Here is a 22,444-nt window from a genome sequence, read left to right on the forward strand (position 1 = left end):
TGTAGACTTGATTGTGAAAGGTTGTGTCCCTTTCAAAGGGCAGAAGTAATGAGGGGTTGTACTCTTTCAAAGGGTGCTAATGGTGAAAGGGTGTGCCCCTTACCAAATTGCATCCATGATGAAGAGGTTTCACCTCTCCCTCACATTGGATTGGAGGATATAAAAAGGAGAAAGTCTCATTTGAGGACATTCAAGGGAATTCAACTTGGAGAATAATTTATAATTCTCAAAGGACAGCAATGAAGAGTGATGACTCATTTCTTATGAAGAGGTGTGACTTCCCACAAATGAAGATATAAAGAAGAGATTAATTTAATTGATAAGGGGGAATTGGAGGAATCATCCATAAGATCAAAGAAAACAAGAAAGTCAACGGATCAATATCTAATACTAGAATTAATAAGGGTGAAAATTAGCAGACCTTGATATTTACAAGGGCAAGAATTAGGGCAATCCTAAAGGGGGACATTACATTCTATTTCTCAATGAAATAGAAATTCATTAATTGCAAAAATATTAGCCGCTTAGGCTTTACAAGTCTGCAAGTTGGAGCTACAAGCTTTTTCTACACCCCTTAGCTACTAATACTCTTTTATTTCTGAAGAGAATAACTCAACTCCGAATGATGAAACAACCTAGTTGAAGCCTCAATTTATAGCATTTTTGGTGCCACTTGGAAATCCCACGCCCTCTCTTGATGAACAACACATGGCTATCAAGAAAAGCAACACATCCAATAGATGACTCTTCAACTTCCCTAGGAGGATGTCTAAAGAGATGTCTTCTCAATTTTCCAAAGTGGGCACCTAAAGAGGTGTCTTTTCCATTTTCTTTGTAACCACCCAATACATGTGAATACATGACTTTTCCCCTTCTCTAGGTGGACACTTAGGTAGGAAATTTCGTTATTTTGTCTTATAATTAATAGTAAAATGTGTCCACTCATGAATATTTCATTTGCCTTTAGACATGGACCACAAATATTAAATATATGCAACGCCTATGTCCCCTTGGACACTTTATGTAATGTCCCCTACTAGGATTTGGTCTAATTTAACCATAATTAATCTATTTTCAAGTGCTTATGACTTAAACTAACTTGATCAAGCAGCAAGTCTATCTTACATGAACCAAATCTGTGATCTTCTATCTTTCTTTAGTCTATCAAGTACTTGCTAACTTACCATATTAAATAATTAATCTCGTTCTGATTCATTTATAAATCATTTACATATTTATTAATTACTAGTTATATAAATTTTCAAGTATTACTACAGAGCAATTTCTAAATGTATAATATTAATCATAATTACATTGTATTAATATCTATTATTATCAATATCTATATTTACAGTCCTTATATTATTCCTTATTATAATTTAAGTATATATATATATATATATATATGAATTAAATAGGATTGCTAATTATTATGTATTTGCCAATATCCTATTATATAATTTACTAATACTACCAATTCTAAAACAACACTAGTTAGTAATATGTTTAGTGGCTGGTAATGGCAGACAGATCTGACGCATGTCAGATCTGGTCTACCACTGTCCTGTGTTATTTTAATTTATACTTCAGTTTATGCTACGGTCTTTATTAAAATTCTGCATAAAGACATAATCAGAATTCATTATCAGACTTCATTTAAATTCGTCTATTTATTATTATCAAGCTTCATATGTGAGGCAGACGTATTAGGCATATTCTTGTTCGATGATCATCCTTTTTTTTTTCTTTCCCCTACCCCCCATATGAATAAGAAAAAGGAAGATATTTTGATTCTCCTTTGTGGGGTGCATCTCTTAATTTGGAGCAGTCATATCCTTTCATTAATCAGGCCTCTTTATTATTTGTCTAATCGTGGCTCTTCATTAACCGATGATTAATGGTTAAGAGTTTAACCGGTAATAATTATGGACTTCAGATTTATTAATCCTCAATCAGTTCCTCTTTAAACTATGATAAGGAGAGTAGGTAAATCGCAAGTCATAATCTTTGCTGATCGGTCTTACTAAAGTGGCACATTTATCTCATCATCCGAATATGTTCGACTCCTCAATTACTTAATATTGATTCCTCAATGTCTATTCCTAATAGCTATATTGGCATCAAATAATACTATAGGCTTACTAGGATCTGTAACGGAACACACTTGTCTTCGGAAATATGGCTTTCCTCTATAGCAAATCGACTTGCTAAATATTGATATCTTATAGAACATCAAACTGGGTCTCTTCGATAATACGGATTTCCTCTAAACTTTGCACTACATAATTAACTCCTATGAATACTCCACCCACTTTTAGGTGTCCTTCACATTCATTCCTTGATTATTGTCCACTTCCACCTTGTCGTATTATCACACTGCTTCTAATACCCTAATCCGTTATTCATTCAATAATCTTGGACATTCTTGGGTATGATATTGTGTTAAAATAATATTTAATATTGATATGATTAATATTATTTTTATATTAATGAATGATTAATATTACTATTAACATCAATAATTAATTACATAATAAATGATAATTTATTATTATGATGAAGAATCTCAAAATCTATTATTAATTACATCACCAGGATGTGGGGTTATGACAACCCTCTCACTTTAGAGGAAAATCGTGAAGTCTCATAAATGAGACGATTTTCCAATATTATTAAATGTTAATTAATAAATGTTTTAATTATCGTATTTATTTAATCACAATAATCCAATGTCCAAAGAGGGGCTATGACACTTTCCTATGTATATGAAAACCTATGGATGCTTGCCATTTATATTTGTTCACCTAGCCTTAACAGAAAATTAAACTTCCAATATTTTTGGATGATACAAGATTGCCCTACACCCCTGGATGCTCGTGCATCACAAGGCATGCCCCCAATATAAACATGAGACCAACAAACGCAAGGCAACGTGAAGCCCTAGTACTCCAAAGAGCTATAAACACAAAAAAAAGGCCTCCCCTGTAATGTCCCCTACCTGATCTATTTAAATATACTAAAATTGATAGATTTTCTTCAATAAGTTATTAATAGTGCTCGTCTATTTTTCTCATTAGCTGATTAATTTCATTATTCATAGTTCTTAATATAGATATCAAACCCTGCTACTACTTCAGTTTAGGGGAGAAGGGTTTACATATGTTACCAAAGTGCTTAGAGACCAACTACAATAGGTTTCCTCAAAGTTTACAGATCCAAGCCCTTACCTATCTTGGGTCTATACCCTCAAGGCTTATGGGTCGCTGATCCCCACCCTATCTTGGGACTTGACATATTGCTTGGATTTAGACTGCCCCTCTTTGAAACATCTCAATCCCATCTTCTTAAATACGGAAAGTAATAACATGATTTAGACTATAAGTATATATATTTCTTATGTATTATGAATATATATATGAAATTAAGTATGGCTGTCGTACATATTGCAGTCCATATTAGTATTACTATTAATTCTGCATAAGAACAATATTGGGCTTCATATATTAAGCATACCTATTAAGCACATCCCCATGCATACCACCAAGAACACAAATGTTACTGCCTGTAACTTGATAACAATTCTGATCTAATCTGATCAATGGTGATCTTACTAGATGCTTTTGATTCCTTTCCTTTATATCTCTCAATGTGAGGGAGAGGTCACACCTCTTCATCATGTATACCCTTTGGCAAGAGATACACCCTTTCACCATTAGCACCCTTTGAAAGAGTGCAACTCTTCATTATTTCTGCCCTTTGAAAAGACACAACCTCTCATAATCAGATCTGCACTTATTATTTAAATCAGATCTACACTTCTCCTTTCCAAATTCTCCCCCCTCAAATGAGTTTCTTTTCTCCCTTTTATATCTCAATTTAGAGGAAGTCACAACTTATCATTTCATGCCTTTTGACCTTTCATTAACTTTAATCAAATTTTAATTATATTTGATTATATTATTTTATATTTTAATTTTAATTTTTATATTTATTCTTTTGTATTTTAATTTTATTATTGTTAATAACATAATTATATTTCAGAGTAGGGACATTACATACACTACCAAATTACATCGCTGTCACTAAGTCTGCAAACAGGGGCTGTCACTAATACCTCGACCTTCATCACTCTTATGGCTTACACACTTCGACTTTCATTATTACTGGAGAGTCGATCATGTGCACTATCTGTAGTGTAATTGTTGCCTCTTGTAATGTAATTACTTGCTAACTGCTGCATCGGATTACTTCTATTTTTATCATGATATTTAACAAAGTTGCTTCTTTGTCTAAGCACTACCTTCACAATAATCGCAGCCTGTAATATTATTGTCACTGCCACTGATCATCCACAAACTCATACAGTCATTGGGTATGACTATATCCTTCACAAAATACTTTGATTCGCTGCTCCATAGATCGCTGTCTTAATAAATCATTGTTTAGCACAATATTAATATTCTTAATATGATTCACAATCACCATGCATTCTAACGGAAGTCGCTTTGATCAGATGTAAATCTTCAGTTTGAATTGCCATGTTATGTAACCGATCATCTCAATGATTATTCTTTGATAGCATTACTGTCTGAGAAACCTCACATACTTCTAAGCCATTTATTATATCCTCCCATTATCATATGGCATCATTATTATTAATCACAAACTTTCCCTCCGTATAACTGATGTCTTCTAACTAGTCGCTGTCCCTTATATTCTTTTGATCGCTGTCATTTAATAGACATCCCTATTAATGTTTGAAAGTGGAATGTTAAGGATTTTGTCTTTCTTTTAATTCCTTAGACAATATTCAATGCTATTAATGTATGCTCTCTAGTTATTTCTGATTATGAACTGATTTTGATATAAGTAATGCACACATTAATAAATTCTGAATAATTCTATTAATAATAAAATGTGATTCACATATTACTAAATAATTTGTGTATAATAATTTTCAATATTAATTTGTGAATAATAATAATAATAATATTTAATAATTAAATATTAATAATTTCAAATAATCATTTGTTGATTATATTAGTTTATAATAATAATTGTTTCATTTAGATTATAAATAACGATCAAGGAGGGGACATGACATCCCCACAAAGTAATCAAAGCATATTTACTTCTTAGTTGCTCTTCCTATTTTGATTGTATGTATTGAATTAATAGAATTCATAGGGCTTTTTGTAAGCCTCTCATTCATATCCATTTTCCTTTCTTGTTATCGATGATAAGCGTTTTGGGCAAACATTGAATCCCTTACAATGGGTTGATGACATTTTCTTCTTGATAAATACTAGCGAATTCCTCATCAGCAATTTCCCAATCCTTACCAAACCTCCAAAATCCTCACATTTGAATAAATCTTGCTAGGGTCTCAAAAATAGAAACATTATTATATTTGCTTCAAAATTAACCCTCATCCCCACTATTCGCTACAAACAATTCTTCACTTGACTGAGTTAGAAAATAGAGTAGCAGTAGAGTAAGAGGAGAAGACCAGGAATTGTTGCCAAGACTATATTGGAATAAACATATGGTTTCATTGAAGATATGGTGGATCTTTATGTGTGTTTCTACATGATGAATGGTTTCTACTTCTTCAAATTTAGTTAAAGTTCATTGATTTTGATGGAGAAATGCAATGACATGTGATGAATTCCTTGGTGTTCATACCATTTGTAATTTGTTGATTGCAAATTGTAGTGCATAGTTAGTTTGAACCTTATTGTTGCAATAGTTCGATTGTGGATGTTCATTGGGATTGCACGAGCATTGGGTATTTGAATGGGTGTTTTCAATATGAAAATCATTTATTACCATTGGAGATTGCATCAGTTTTGTGTGGTTGTTGTTATCATGGCAAAGCAAAGCTTGATTGAAGGAGTTTGTCTATCTAAGCATCATTCACTATCATCATTGTTCGTAGGTCTAAATTAGATTAGATTCTCTATCCCTCTCCCTTTGACCTTTGTTTGGTAGAAGTAAAGTTACTTTCCAAGTTCCAGCTGTTTTGCAAAATGTAAGTCCCTTTCTGTTACCAGCATATCACATCAATACATCGAGTCTATCCAACATTAAGTCATGTAAACCATCTCATTTCGAATTACTCCTTTGCTTGTAGCTGTTGGTATTTGCTTATAGTTGTTGGTATTGGCTATAGAAGAAATTGGATTGGCAATGCCCTCTGCAAATTAACATCTTCAATCTCTTTCTTAGTTGGCCCTATTTATATGTGCATTTCATGTTTTCATCTATTTGGGAAGTATCTCGTATTTTAATATGAAACATTTGGTTGGAAAGAAATAGAAGGATATTCAAACAAAAGATGTAGAGTCTTGAAGAAGTTGCTTTCAAAATTGAAAAGTCTATTTATGAGTTTGTGTTGTCCCAAGTACTAAAGAAGTATTTTTCAAAACTTATTTTTTCTTTCCTAGGACTCTCTCCTTCTCAAAGAATGGCCTTCTCTAAAGCCTCCTAATAATATAAAGACATCTAAAACTATGGTTGGTTGTAGCAAGATTACTTGGACACTTCTTGATAGCTCAAGTGTATAGTTGAACTTTGATGGTCCCTTGAGAAGTAATACAAGAGTGTTGGGAGCTGGTTGTGTAAATAGAGATAGTGTAGGGAAAATAATTGCAACCATGGTAGTTAAACTTCCACAATTGGGACAAACAATGAAGCAAAAGCTCAGGCTTTGCTAATAGAACTAAATCTGGCCAAAAAGAAGAATTGTAGAAGTCTAAAGATTTAAGGGAACTCACTATTTATTATAAGTGCATTTAAGCAAAAAACATCTTGTAATTGGAAAATTAGTAGTATTCTTCAAGAAGTCTAAGATCTCTTTGCTTAGTTTGATTACTTTGAACTTTCTCATTGCTATAGAGAAGGAATCGAATTGGTAGATGTTCTTGCCAACCTAGTATGCATGTTAAAGTTTCAAAGTTTGAAAAGAAAAATTCATTGTTTTCCAAAGATTTGGGAAACGGTGAAACATGACCAACAATCATTAAAATCTCCTCACACATGAGGGGTCTTTTCGCTAGCTTCATTTCTTGATTGTCTCAGCAGGTTAGCATAATCAATATCCCATCAAAGCAAGTTTTGACAACCGTTGAAATGTGTGAAGTTTAATGCTCTATAGAAAACTATAAATTCAAACCTACATCGAATTTTATCTTTCCTATGTCATAGATGTCAAATGTAGCAAAGCGGACACAGGTATTATTCTGGTGTTGTGAAAAACATAATATAATGCATTGAAGGTCTTATTGATTTGCATATTTTAAATGTTTTATAAGCTAAAGGAATGTAGGTAAAATTGATTAAAAGCATTTTTTTTCTAGTGCACAAATGGGAATACCCAATCCAAGGCAATTTTGATGTAAACTTGTTAGCCAAGGTCTTTAAGATAGACTGTGTCTATGAGTTTCTATATGAATTTCCACATATCATCTATTTCTCTCAAATTGTCTGATTTTGAAGGACACGTTTAATTATGCTCCAAGGAATTACAACTTGTTCGCTAGTTGAGCTCTTAGTAGGGGACTTAGCCACAAAGATATTCAACAATCTCTCACTATGAACTATGTCTATAATGTCATTAAGATGGACTGCACAATGCATGCTCAATAATAGTCAGCAATTCTCTCCAGTCTCATCAATCTGAAATTGGTCTCAAAAAGTGGAAAAGGTTGAAGCCACATTTCAAGCTTTGTTGTTCCTAATTTAATGATCACCCACACCAGCCAACTCCCAAAGTCCCACTTGGTGAAGAGAAGGAGAATCAGGTCCATCCAATTCATTTTGTTGTAGACTTAAATGTTTATTCCAGGTATCTATATGTCTATTAGTTGTTCATCAGTTTATGTAATGTGTTATAAATCCTTTCTAAGTTTTTGAGTGATTTTGCTCTAGGCAATTTTTTATGTAATTTGTTATAGACACTGGTTAATTTTTTGGGTGGTTTTGCTTTAGGCAATTTTCTTTGAGTCTATTCCTTTTTACTATATATTTTAATATAATTTTAGGTGTGTGCGCCTTTTATCAAAAATAAATTAAAAAAAATTCCAAATAATTATCTTCCGCTAAGGTGAACCATTTGTGTCATGTCGCCTTCCTAACCAATTGAGTTGGTGGACCGTTAGCCTATCCAGTTGGGTTCCAGTAGACTAATGTGTAGGGGTTAGGGAACTTTGGAGGCAATTTGTCCAATAGTTTGGCAGGATGTGATTTTTAGTTGAGCTTCCACTGTTTTTATTATTAGAATAATATCTTTTATGTTTATTTAATCGTCAAATATGTGATTTATTGTACATTTAGTTAGTTTTTATTTTTCTCTAGTTGACGATTGTTTCTTAATAGAAACATCGTCTTCATGAATGCTATATGTACATATGAATTCTTTTAGTAATATCATTGCATTTCATGAACATGGCATCAGAGCTAAAAAGATCACAATTTGTTTTTTTCTAAAATTTCAAACGAAATTTGTTAGAATTTTATGAAAAACGAATTTCTTCGGGCATTTTTAGATCATTGGATTTTCGGGTGTGTGTTTTTTCGTGACTGATAGAGCTTTCTTCTACGATTTGCATTTTTGGGCACCATTTTTTCTGTTCATTCTGCCTACGTTGGATTTGTTTCCTACAAACCGACGACGTTTTGTTTTTCAAAACCCACAATTTGGTGCATTCTTCGCTCATGACTTGCACATTTCGTCATTTTTTCTTGCCCGCGATTTCTTTTTCGTGTGACTTGTTCTCTCTTCTATGTGCGACGTGATTTTTCACTCTTTGTTTGCTCTGCATGCCTCTGCTCTTCCCACCCGACGGATTTCTCCTTTGTTAATTGCATAATTTCTTCTGCTCGGTGTGATTTCTTTTCTGAAAAATTTATGTGCCTTTTAGTCCCTCGAAGGCCTACAGTTTGTCTGTGATTTTTTGATTCGGCGACGGCTAGGGTTTCCGAACACTCTGAAATTTTCTTCATCAAACCCATGGATTGTTTACAGCTCCTGCACAAATTTTGACGATCCAAGGTTTCAGTTGGCCAGGGTTTTGTAGAAAACCCTTAGATTTTTGCCGGAATCGGTTTTTGATCACAAGTTCTTTCGGGGTTTTTTGCAAAGTTTTTTGGGTCGTCGTTAGAATTTTCTGGGTCTGCAGATATCTGTACCTTGGGATTCCTGCCAGCCGTACTTCGTCTTCTTCAAAGTCAATACCTGATTCTACCTATGTTTTAGTTTTAAGTCTTTTCAGATTTATCGTTTTTGTGCCTTGGGAAGCATGCACAATGGCGTCATTAACCAACATCATTTTAGAGGGCAGTTAGCGATTCAACGGCAAAAATTACAACACATGGAAGCAACGCATGTTGACCATCTTTGAATATTGTCGCCTTGATGATCTCATTTTGGGAAAAGAATCTCGTCCTACCACAACCAGACAGGACCAGGACAAGTTTGATGAGCGGAATCGAGAAGCCATTATGCTCCTCAAGCTCTCCATCACAGGTGATCAATCGCCTCAGATTCCCTTTGGCAAGTCAACATCAGATATTTGGAAGCACCTAAAGGAATTGCATGAGTCATCCGACAAAAGTCGAGCATTCTTCTTGAAGAACCACTTGTTCTCCATTATGATGGATGAACATATGTCCTTACACGAGCATCTCACGAAGATTAAAGACATTTGAGATCAGCTCGAAGCTATTGGTCGAAAAATGAAGGAAGAGGATATGGTAGTCATCACCTTGAAAAGTGTACCAAAATCTTATGAACACTTCATAGAAACTCTCAACATTACTTCAACAAATGTTGACTTGAAGTTTCCCGAGTTATGCACCAAACTTCTACAGCAAGACCTTTAGAAACAACAGTTTGGTAACAGTGCCACTTCGTCCTCCTCAGAACAAGCCTTTGCAGCCAAATCCTTTCACAAGGATAAAGGCAAATCTCAGTCATCTCAGTAGAAGGGCTCCAATCAGTCTCAGGATGGTTCGAACAAGAAGGTTCAATGCAACTATTGTCACAAATATGGCCACTTGATCAAGGATTGTCGCAATCAGATAGCTTCCGAACAACTGAAGCAGGAAGGGTCTCAACCTAAGGCCAATGTCGCAGAGCACTCTAGGCAAAAAGAATCTGCATTCTACGCTTTCATAGCGAAGCTTCTTGCAAATCATGTGAAATATTTTGCCTAGTACATAGACTCTGGTTCCTCTCGACATTTCACTCACAGGCATGATTGGTTCACAAACTTCTCTCCTTACACCGACTTAATCATTTTTTGGGAGGTGAAGAGTATACTGTTGTCAGTAAGGGCAACATTTAGATATAGTTTGGTGGGAGGAATCATATATTCCTCAATGCATACTACGTTCCAGGCATGGAACTGAACCTTCTCTCCGTGAGCCAGATTATGCAGCACTCTCATCAACTTGATGTGATATTTAGTGCACACAAGTGTTCGATTATTGATCGTGCGACACGCACTACTGTAGCTGTTGGCATTGAGAATCATGGTCTTTACGAACTTGTGGATACAGGTGATTCTCTTGAGCATGCCTTTGCAGCTAAATCATCTTCTATCAGCAGTCTTTGGCACTAGCGATATGGTCACCTGAATATTCACTACCTTGCTCAGCTTGTTCGAGAAGATTTAGTACATGGCCTAGCTGAAATTCAAACTCAAAATCGGCGAGTTTGTTAAGCTTGTCAGGCTGGGAAGTAGCATAGGACACCGTTCAAGGATGGTGACTCATGGCGAGCCTCTAAGGTACTATAGTTGGTTCACCCTGACGTATGTGGTCCAATGAATACACCTTTTGTTACTGGGTGCAGGTATTTCTTGCTTTTCTTTGATGATTTCAGTCGTAAAATGTGGGTGTACTTTCTTAGACATAAATTAGATGTGTTTCCTGTATTTCAGAATTTTAAGACCTTAGTAGAAATAGAGTTTGGTTGTTCCTATTATTACTCTTAGGTCTGATAATGGGGGGGAGTTTTGTTCTATTGTTTTCTCCACTTTTTGTGATACACATGGCATAAAATGTCAATTAACCACACCGTACACTCCTCAACAAAACAACAATGTAGAACGTCGCAACCGCACCATTACAGAAATGGCTAGGTCGATGTTGGAACACAGGAATGTTCCTAAGAAATATTGGGCAGAAGCAGTATACACTACAATCTATCTCCTTAATCGGTCTCCCACACATGTTGTTAAGGGGAAGACTCCTGAGGAATCTTGGACTAGTCGTAAACCCAGGATCAATCATCTGAAAGTTTTTGGCTCTTAAGCATATGTATGGATTCCAGATGCCAAGCGCTCCAAGTTGGATTCCAAGAGTCAGAAGCTTATGTTCACAGGGTATAGTGACAACCACAAGGCTTACCGACTGATTGATGTAGACACTAATCATCTTATCTTCAGTCGTGATGTTGTTTTTGATGAAGAAGGAGGACCTTTTCAGCTTTCCTTGTTTGATTTAGGTGTCCATCTTCCATTTAGCTCAACTGATGTGAGGGATGATGCAGATTCTGAATTTGATGATGCCCTACCTGAATTTCCTTCGGATGATGCTAATCTTCCACTTGTTCCAAATCCTGTTCCACCTCCAGTTCCGGTTATTCCTCCTGCATCTGATGTTGGCACTTCTACTCTCTGGCCTAAATGGTGGGCTAAGACCATCAGTGATCTTCATCCTAATGAGCTCATTGAGGGTAGATCTTCCAGAAATAAGGGCAAGCAACAAAATACAGTTAACTATGCTCTCATGGCCAACATTCATAGTGTTTTTGAGCCTCAAACATATTTTGAGGCTAAAGGGATTCCTGAGTGGGAAAAGGCTATGGAAGCTGAACACCAGAGTCTTCTGAAGAATAACACTTGGGTCCTCTCTGATCTTCCTCCAAGGAAGAAGCCCATTAGTTGCAAATGGGTGTATAAGGTTAAGTACAAAGCTAATGAAACTCTTGACAAGTACAAAGCTCGTCTCGTTGCTCAGGGTTTCTCACAGAAGGAAGGTATTGACTATGAGGAGGCTTTTACTCCTACAACCAAAATGAGTACCATACGGCTTGTCCTTGCCTTAGCAACTCAGTTTGGTTGGAAAGTCCATCAGATGGACGTTAAGAGTGCATTCCTCAACTATGAGATGTAGGAAGAGGTCTACACGACATAGCCTCTAGGGTTTAAGGTTGCTGGAAAATAACATCAGGTGTGCAGACTGGTGAAAGCACTCTATGGCTTAAATAGGCTCCTCGGGCTTGGTACATCAAGATTGACAAGTACCTCACAAATAATGGCTTTTAGAGGAGTCCATCTGATTCTAATCTAAATGTCAAACACATTGGTGATGATATTCTTATTCTTGTTGTCTATGTTGATGACCTAATTATCACTGGTAGTTCAACAACTTTGATCGATCAAATCAAATAGAGTTTGTGCCAATCCTTTGACATGACAAACTTGGGACTTCTCCACTATTGTTTACGTGTTGAAGTTTGGCAGATTGAAGGTAGTATCTTCATTTCTCAGTCTAAGTATGCTCAAAGTTTGTTGGACAAGTTTAGGATGCAACACTACAAAACTGCATCTACATTTATGGAGAAAGGGTTGAAGTTGACAGCTAAATCGGATTCACCTGTGGTAAATGAATTAGCATTCAAGCAACTGTTGGGCAGTCTCATCTACCTTATTGCTACTACGCCTGATCTCAGTTTTGCAGTGAGCTACATTTCATGCTTCATGACAGCTCCAAAGGTTGATCATTGGGTAGTAGCGAAGCGTGTGTTGCGTTATGTGAAGGACACTTTTGATTTTGGACTTTTGTACAACAGGAATCACGATCCTAGACTCTCTGGTTATACAGACTCAGATTGGGCAGGATCAGTTGATGACAAAAAATCAACATTTGGGTATGTTTTTAGTTTGGGATACGGTGCAGTCACATGGACTAGTAAGAAGTAGCAGGTAGTGGCTCTTTCCTCAACAAAAGTTGAGTATCAAGGAACAGTTAAGGCAGCTTGTGAGGCAATTTGGCTTCGACAAATGCTGTCAAACATGCAAATGTCTCAAGCGGGTCCTACTCCCCTTTATTGTGATAATCAAAGGGTGTTCAAACTGGCCAAGAATCTAGTCTTCCACGAGAGAACCAAACATATTGAACTTCATTGCCATGTCATTCGAAAGCAGGTTGAAGAAGGATCAATTCAGTTGTTGTATGTTCTGATGGCAGATCAAGCAGTAGATATCCTCACCAAGTCTTTGAGCCCGGACAAGTTTGTAGGGGGCAACTTGGTGTAGTTGATAGATTGACCATTAAGGGAGGGTATTAGAATAATATCTTTTATGTTTATTTAATGGTCAAATATGTAATTATTGTACATTTTGTTATTTTCTATTTTTCTCTAGTTTACGATTGTTTCTTAATAGAAACATCGTCTTCATGAATGCTATATGTACATATGAATTCTTTTAATAATATCATTGCATTTCATGAACATTTATGTGCACAATACCCTTTTTGGAGTGAATATGGGTTAGTCTTCCAATACTCACTATTTTCAATAAGTCAATTTTGAGCACCGAATGAGCCAGTTGGCAGGGCTACTATTTTTAGTATTTTCCGTTGATTCAATTTTGATGATTATCTCAACGTTTTATATAGTCCAGTTCTTTTAAATAAAATAATGATAAGTTTTAATTAATAAAGTTAAATTAAATCTTTAACTTTATCGTTATTTAAATTTATTTAATGGGCTATAGAGGCCAATTATTAACTAAAGGGTGATTTGTTTTAATTGGATGGGTCTTTATTATTTAGTGTTATATTGGGAGATTAAAAAGAGTGATTTTTATTAAATAAAAGGCAAAAGTTAAAAGGGCTGATTTGCTTGGGAGAGCTATAAAGGGGGTTTTGTGAAGCTCATTTGGAATGTTGAGTTTTGATATTTCATATTGCTATTTCTTCTGGAGGAGATTGCTTCTCTTTGGTTTGTGAGGAGGGAAACCATTACAAACAACATTCTCCACATTATTGAAAGACATAATCTGGAAAATATGTTGGTGTTTTCATGCAAAGAACATAAATTGGGTTAACTAGAGAGTTTGTATCAACAAAATTTAGAGGGTCATTGCATATCAGATTTGGTGAATGAGATTTGAAGAGTTTTGAGGAGCTTTTGCCGCTGTTCAATCCTTTCTTGCTGGCCACACATGTTCATGGAGGACATGGGATTCTAGGAAGCTTGATGGTTAGGGTTTTGATGTTATTTTGATGCTCATTGTGGTTGCCTAGGGTGAGGAGCCTTGAAGATATCCATTTCATTACAATTGGGAGGGATTCTCGAGTGTGGCATCCCATTTTGTGAGTGTCAGTTGTTGGTTTTGTATAGCAGATCCAACTTCCTCATTGCTGCATTTTCAGGGTATGTTGGAATTAGATATGTAATGCAAATTTATGATCTGGGTTGCCACTATTTTTGAGGAAAAAATATTTCCAGATCAGAAATAGAATCTGGAATTTTCAGTAGTGTTATTCGGTGTATTGTCTACTTTTTGATTTGAAAAGTTGTTGCAATATTTCCTATTTATCTGCACTATATTTTTTATTTGAAAACATTGCAAAATCAATCAAAACACATTCTAAAAAACAAAAAAATCAAAGCACAAACAAGGCTGCATACTAAATTTTTGTTTCCCTCCATTTGACCCAAAGCAAGGGCCTCACTTTTTCATTTTTTTTTTGAAATTTTTGTTTGTTTTGCAAGCATTTTCAACGTTTTTTACTTGTTTTGAAATAACGTGAGGCAAGTTTGTAGCATCTCATCTAACCACATTTGAATCTATTTGTTCAAGCTTCATATCAAATACAGCAACCAAAGTAATCAAATATTGCATGACACATTCCTTCTCAACTGTGTATCTTGAGTTGCAATCTAGAACATAAACTATATAACACATTCTACACATTTTTGCCAAATTTTATCAAGATATACTCAAAACATCTATGTTTATCATTGTGAGGACCTAAACCAAACTACACATTTAAAGACAAAACCTTGTTTTGGACTTGTGCAAACTTTTGCATCTCACATCAATTCCTACAATTCCTAAATTGAATTTGAGAACTTAGAAGAGTCATGTACAAAGCAACATTGCATTTGAAGACTCCTAGCATGAGATGCATCAACAAAAAGTAGTGTCCGCTTCCAAGGCCGACTAATGATTAAATAATTTAATATTTCCTTATTATATTCCCCTAGGTCAATGCAATGCATTTTTATATGGCAAATATCACTTTACATTCACATACATAAAGGAAATTTTGAATGATTTGAAGGTGGGAGGTTCAAAGGCAAGAAAGGAAGTTATGAATCAGTAGGAAAATTAGAGGAAAAATCTAGAGAAGGCTAGAACAAAACTAGATGATGAAGCATAGCTTTGAATTTCTAAATTTCAAAAGATCTTAACAAATGTACTTTGTAAATCAAATGGTTGAGACCTAGCATGTTGTAAGCTCATTGAAGTTTCATTGTAATTTCATTTTTCAGTCAATAATTCATTTCTACAATTATGTTGTGCATTGTGTTTGAAAGATATAATGTTCCGATAAGATTTGTGTGTTTGCATTAATTTACATTGTTAGTTTTCCCTTCATTAAACCCTCTAATTGTGACTGTCAAATAGACAATTGAGAACACAAACTGATAATTAATAATTCAACATCAATTGTCAACTAAAAAATATTAAGTATAAGTTAAATGACTTAATATCATTGTAGCATTACACAGAATTGGGATTATGTCAACAAACCAAAATCATAAAAGGAATTCAATTGATTAGGAAAAACTCAAGATAAAAACAAGTTGCTTTCCATATAATACAACACAAAATTATTTTTATTCCTTGTTTTCTAAAACTAGATCAGTAGTTTGGGGGTGGCAACCCCTGGCAGGATCGAGAGGCAGAACCCATCATGGTTCCCTTTGTTGAGTGTTGCTAGGAGTTTGTTACTGAGCAAGTTGTAAAGCTGATATGTATGTGTTTGGATACTAATGTGGTTGCAAAGTGCCTCTAAAGACCTTGGGAAAGTCACTTGTAAAAATTTGGAGAAGATAATGACTTGAGTATGCTTACTCCTCACTCTCAAGTTTCACTATGATCTTTTTCCAAACAATATCCTCTTTCCCTGTTTTTTAGGTGTTTTCAGTCTTGTTCATGTTTGGGAATTACTTGCACATTTCAGCACTTAAAACTACTCAATTTAGGGCACACAAAGGCTGTTTACATAAGTATCATGTACAAAAAAAGCAATTTGTCCATTAACATAATTTGTTTATTTGCACTGTTACATATAAACCTTGTGTTCGTTGCTGAAAAATAGCACCAGGGGTTGCCCTCCAATGATTCTTTTGCATAGAATACAATCTATCAAATCCAAAGAAGATTGGCATACAAGAATGCAAATTCTTTTGCCTTGATATAGTAGGAATTTTGTCTAATATGGTTAGTTTGAGCTTGAATATTATATTAGTGTAAATAGAGTCAATTTCAAACTAGTTAGCTAAACTTTCTAGGATTGACCTATTCACACTTAGCTTAAGTTTACTTAGGCTTTTTCATACCTTTGTTTCACCTAATAGGATTGAGACATGTGTCCTCATCATTTGAGACCCCTATTGCATGCATACTTGCCACTTGCTCATACACTTGTCAAGTAAGCTCACAAGTGTTGCACCTTTGGAGGGATAGTCAAAGTTTCACTCATACCTTCTCACTTCCTCTACCTTTCCTATATATGTAAGGTTGATCATTGTATTTACACACACTCATTTGCATACGATACATATCCTATTGCATTCATCGTTTCACTAGTGGAAGGTTATTTTTGTCCTTTCAGATTCCTGGCTTACTCCAACATATAACACATCCTACACCCTGTTTTGACACAATAAAATAATAAACGAATCTTCGAATAAACATGCACCGATCTATGTGGATGTTTAACTTGATGAATTACCTTATTTATTTAATGTAATTGAATAGTCTACAAGACTACAATTAAGAATATCTGTATTACAGTGGGTACAAAATGATAAGGAAAACATAGAAGCTATAAAAAAATGCCACAGAAAAGGAAGTAGAAAACATACATTTCATCTGGAGTTGTATCAATTTCTACACTCAGGTTCAACATGGATGCCACCTCTTCTGCTACTCTTTGCTTCTCACCAGCAACTGCCCATAACAATTGTAAGAATCTTAAGCCTCATTATTGTGTCATCACATTGTCCATCGGTTGCAAGAAAATAAACATTTGCGCATGTTGAGACTAAATTTTTGCATTTTACGTCATCAATTGGAATAAAAAAGATGATACCAGCTTTTGCCACTTCTTTTGCTAAAAGTTCATCTGTCCCAGCAGAGATTCCTTTTCCCAATATTAATTGTCCATAAAAGCTTTTGTCAACCTCTGCTTGACCCACTATTCTAGTTTTAGAAATTCTTTCTGATCCCAATTTCTCAACAATGTAACTGCAACTTGTCAAAGCACGTAGTTTTCAGACAGCAGCTTTCTGAAAACAACATTATACACTCTTGAATGCACAATAAATGTATTGTTTTTTTAATTCATCACCCAAATCAATTGGGTGAACTATACACCTTTCAACTAACAAACAGATATCTTCCTCTAGTATTATATGTAAACTTTTGATTCTTCAGTTTTAAAACAAGAAAAAGCCAAAATTGCTAAGAGAGACTGTTATGTTTTCAACTGCTTAATCATTTATGGAAAGAACTGATTATTATATATATGATTATATCAAAGAAAATGTGAATGATAGATTTGTTGGAATATTTCAAACTCCACCAACCATGGGAAACCAGTTTTATCAAATTATGAAAAATTATCTTAATGGGACGCTTTACCAGGGATTACACCTATTCTAAACATACTTAATTGGCACATACATTTCACATTTCCACTTATTTATAACCAAATTAAAATATGCTAACTTTACTCTTAATTTTGTTTAAATTAAAGACTATCATATGCTGTTATTCCCAAATAATACAAAAAGGAAAATGAAACAAACCTCTATACAATGTCCACAAAAAACCAAACTAGACCCATGGAAATCAAAAAGAAAATAGCGAATACAGATATAATATATAAGCACTTGGATTCAAAAATGCTCTGTTGTGTTTCTGAAAAGAAAACAAGCACAGCAAAAACAATAAGCATATAAATATGCAACCAAGACTACAAGGCCTGAAAATTATCAGATAACACTCAGATATAGGTTAGCCATTGGACTACTAAGAGAATGAAAATGCACTTTTGTTGCAAGGTCAAATACTATTGGAAGAATGGATGCACAAAATGTGAGAGCGCCGAATTGTAATGTTCCCTTCCTAGGTGACAGGCAGTTGAGCAGGGATTGGCCCATCATTTGGTTCCCGTAGGCCAGTGGAGTGAAGAGGGAACCCATTAAGCAATCATGGAGCCTTGCAGGGGGCTTTGTGAGCTGATTCGGTCATTCAGACGACAGTTACTAGATTTTAGGAGGGATCCCTTTTTTTTAGGGAATGACTAAGAGTTGGTCCCAAGGTGTCTAGGAACCATTTTGGATCATTTGAGACCATCTCTTAAATTTTAGGGAGGGGTCCTATTTTTTAGGGAGGATTGCCAGTTGACTAGTTGACCACCCGGAGGGCCACGGAGCATAGCAAGATCGCTTTTGAGCATTTCTAGAGGTTTGGAGATAGTTTCCTACTTTCTAGGAGGATTCCTACTTTTTAGGGGATCACTACCAGATAGCCTGCAGGACTCAGGTGGCATCGATGACCATAGCACTTCAAACGGAATTCCAATTTGAGTCCCGAATCTCATTTTATTAATAAATAAGGAAATATTTATTTTAATATTTCCTAAGTTCGGACTTAATAAAATAATAATAAAGTGATATTATAATCACTTTATGGGGAAATAAGTTATAATAATTCATTGGCCCTCTTACCTAGGCGTTTTAGCAAATATTACTATAATAATGAAGGGGCCAAATTAAAATAACGATGGAGGTCCCTTGTGGTTCAATTTTCATAAGGAGGCATAAATAAAATAGAGTTATTTTATTCATAAATGGGGAGATGAAACCCTAATTCGAAAGTAGGGTTAGAGCTGAAATAAAAAGTGAATTTGACAATCATTTTGGCATTGAGTTGTTTATCTTTTGAGAGAATATTATCTTCTACAGGTCTGCAACGAGTTTGGCAGAGTTCTAGAGTGGAATTGGGGACAAAAACCTCCATTTCTTGGTGATAGGACAAAATCCCTCTCACTTTTCAACAAACCGATTTGCCTAGAATGCTTATATTTGGTCAAGGAGGGCTAAAATCAAAGTTTTAATGACAGCTACAGCAGGTTATCATTCTGAAATTCAGATGTGGGCAGAAGTTTGATCATTTTCAGTGAAATTTGTGCAAATTTGGGGCCAGCCGTACTTTCCCAGCTAGGCCATACCAATTCTAGCTAGCCTGGGCGATCAAATAAATAAACAGGAGGGTTTTGGAATCAACTTTTGCTAGAGAATTCATTGTTGGGATTGGATTTGTTGGTGTTGGAAATAAGCCACACCCGGACCGACGATGGACTGGTCCAAGAGGGGCCAGTAGCTCAGTGGTAGAGCCCTCCAGCAACGTATGGAAGGTCCTAGGTTCGAGTCCTAGCTTGTCCATGTCTCAACATGGTATCAGAGCTAGGTCCAGGCTAGGAGCCCCAAGCACACGAGAGGTGTGGCTTAAGGGGCGGTGTTGGTGTTGGAAATAAGCCACACCCGAACCGACGATGGACTGGTCCAAGAGGGGCCAGTAGCTCAGTGGTAGAGCACTCCAACAACGTATGGAAGGTCCTAGGTTCAAGTCCTAGCTGGTCCATGTCTCAATAGGATTAAGGTAGATTAGTGGTTATTTCAAAGAATCCATATTTCATTTGAGCTACATGTGCAATTTATTGGGGAAAAGAGGTCAAATTTGTTGTCTTCTCCTGGCCAGGTTTTGGAAATTAGTTTGGGTTTGCATAATTCTTCTCCAATTGTTTTTGGTAATTCATTTCAAAGTCAATAAAGTCTTTTGGAGCTAATGCCACACTCTTGGAGCTCCCACATCAACATGTATTGAAGTTTAGTCAAATAAGGAGGCTCAACCAGGCAAGCTTAGGACTCTTGGTATGCAAATTTGCACCTTGAGCAAAATAAATTGCCTTTCCTTCTCAAATTGAACTGCTGTAATAAAATCAGAGTTCTGATTTTCAATTTTCAGAATTAGTTTAGTTTTCTATTGGTATTGTATCTATTGTGCAACATTCTAAAAGTCAATAACACGCAAGTTATCCTCAAAATCTCTTCAAAACCCAAAACATCTACACGCTGATCAAAGAATTTTATAGAAACCAAGCTATCAGGTTGTGCCAGTCAGCAGTTGGCATCTTTCACGAATGACACACAATTCAAAGTTTGCATGCTTGCATATATTATTGAATAATTGAGATACATTTGTGGTCGTAACTTACATTGTTGAGGTCAAATGACAGTGTTAAGGAAAGACACAACCCTAGAAAAACCATAGTATGCTTGTTATTGAAAGTTTTGGCATTTTTATTTATTTTATAATCCCATTGGGAGCAATGATGGGACAGCCAATGTACACCCCTATCAGTTTGGGTACCCTATGGTTACGTCCCCTGGCGCACTCTGTAATGTCCCCATTTTTGGAGTAAGAATAATTAATTAATTTAATTAGTTAAGTTTCGATAAAAACACGCAGCATTTTTGAGGAAATACTCGCAGGTTAAACCCTATTTCTCGAGAAAAACTCGTCAGGAATTACAAATTTGATTCACAACTTCTATTTTTTGGCCATGAGACAGGATGCACCAAGGTTTTCATCTAGTTTTTGAAAGCAAATAAAAATGTAATATGATTATATGACTAAATAACTAGTTAAAATGTAATATGATTATATGACTATATTTTCAATTGCTCGATAAAGTTACCGAGTTATTGCCAACTTTTTTCCCGAGTTTTTGTGAGTCTCGAGTTTTTTAAAAATTTTGGGCTTGTCGAGTCCAAGTTTTTCAACTATGATTTTAATTAATAATATTAAGTTAATTATTTATAAAGTTATCAAATAAATTAAAATATTAAAAGATGAATTTATATTTAATTAATTTAATAAAGTGACTTAATTAAAAATTATATCATAAAGTCACTTAAGTGAAATAATATAATTTTAATATTATTTCTAGAAGCTTCTAGAGATGGACTGAAAAGGTATAAAGGGAGATCTAGTTGAGCTACAAGGCAGGCCTAGGAATTGATTTTGATATTGATTGAGTTTTGTAGAGCCAAGGGGTTTTTGCAGAATATTGTCTTTGGGAATGAAAACTCTCATTGATAGCATAACTAAGGGAGTGAACGATCTCTCGAGGGGTTATATTGAGGTGATACTTCAGTCATCGCAATTGAGCTTCATTGGTGGCCAAGGGCCGGTTATATTTGGGTTCATATTGGAGATATTTTTGGCATCAAAGTGTCTACAACAATTCTACCATTTGGAGCTGATTGCACTACATTTACTGAGTTCTTAATCTCAGCTATTCTTCAGATTTATATCAGATTTGGGGAAAGCCATGATTTGGCTCAATTGGCCCTCACTAACATCGATTTGTATTAAAGACAAAGGGCGAGTCACCTTAGAAGTTTTGAAGGAGGGTTGAGTGAAGTTTGCAGCTGATAGACCAGTCTGAAGAAGATCGAGCCATTACCTTCTCTCCCACGATTTTGTTACTATCTCCTTGTTAAAGCATCAAGACATTCATTGAAGTACAGCGCTGGCATTGGGGACATAAGGCGTTTCACTTAGGAGCATTTGGGAGAAGTAATAAGAAGGTTTCAGAGGTCACATCAGATCTAAGAACAAATACAAACCAGACCTCCATTACCCATGATTTTGCTTATATTGCCTAGTCCAAACAGCAAATCCACCATTGGAGGAGGACGATATTATTTGGGTAGGTCAGCAATAAAGTTTAGTGATTGAAAGGTGACCGAATTGCTGTCAATCAAGTGATAGAAATCTGCAGTATAGCAGCAGGGGCGATTTTGGGAAACAAATTAATAATTCAATTTGGCTTAGTGGAGGCTCCAAAGAATGGAATATTGCTTGCTTCTTCATCGTCAAGGCTAGGTGATTCAAGTCAGGTTCATTTAGCATCAGAATTTCCTTGTATTAATCAATTATATGCATGTGTCCATGGCTGTCATGTGTCCTCAGATTTTCTGAGTAAATCAATGAACTTTGCTAAGTGTTTTGAAGAGCCTAATTGACTCTTATATAAAGGAGTAAATTAGTTTACATAT

The 22,444-nt window shown here is 35.4% G+C and overlaps 1 protein-coding gene across 8 annotated transcripts in view; it reads right to left on the reverse strand.

The window, feature by feature from the left end:
* The window catches only part of LOC131041176 (CBBY-like protein), a 172,234-nt gene that overhangs the window by 80,320 nt on the left and 69,470 nt on the right, over window positions 1–22,444 (reverse strand). For 7 of the 8 annotated variants that reach the window (XR_009104983.2, XM_057974188.2, XM_057974173.2 and 4 more), the window contains exons 8-9: window positions 17,404–17,558; window positions 17,177–17,261 (exon numbers count right to left, since the gene is read on the reverse strand). Coding sequence is in view for 7 of the 8 variants with exons in the window: in XM_057974188.2 (XP_057830171.2) it covers window positions 17,177–17,261; window positions 17,404–17,558 (240 nt within the window). In the remaining variant the exon portion in view is untranslated. The remainder of the gene's footprint in view (window positions 1–17,176; window positions 17,262–17,403; window positions 17,559–22,444) is intronic. The other variant, XM_059213904.1, reaches the window with a different exon arrangement.

Source organism: Cryptomeria japonica, chromosome 11 (assembly GCF_030272615.1).
Source record: "Cryptomeria japonica chromosome 11, Sugi_1.0, whole genome shotgun sequence".
In the NCBI taxonomy this organism is placed as follows: Eukaryota; Viridiplantae; Streptophyta; class Pinopsida; order Cupressales; family Cupressaceae; genus Cryptomeria; species Cryptomeria japonica.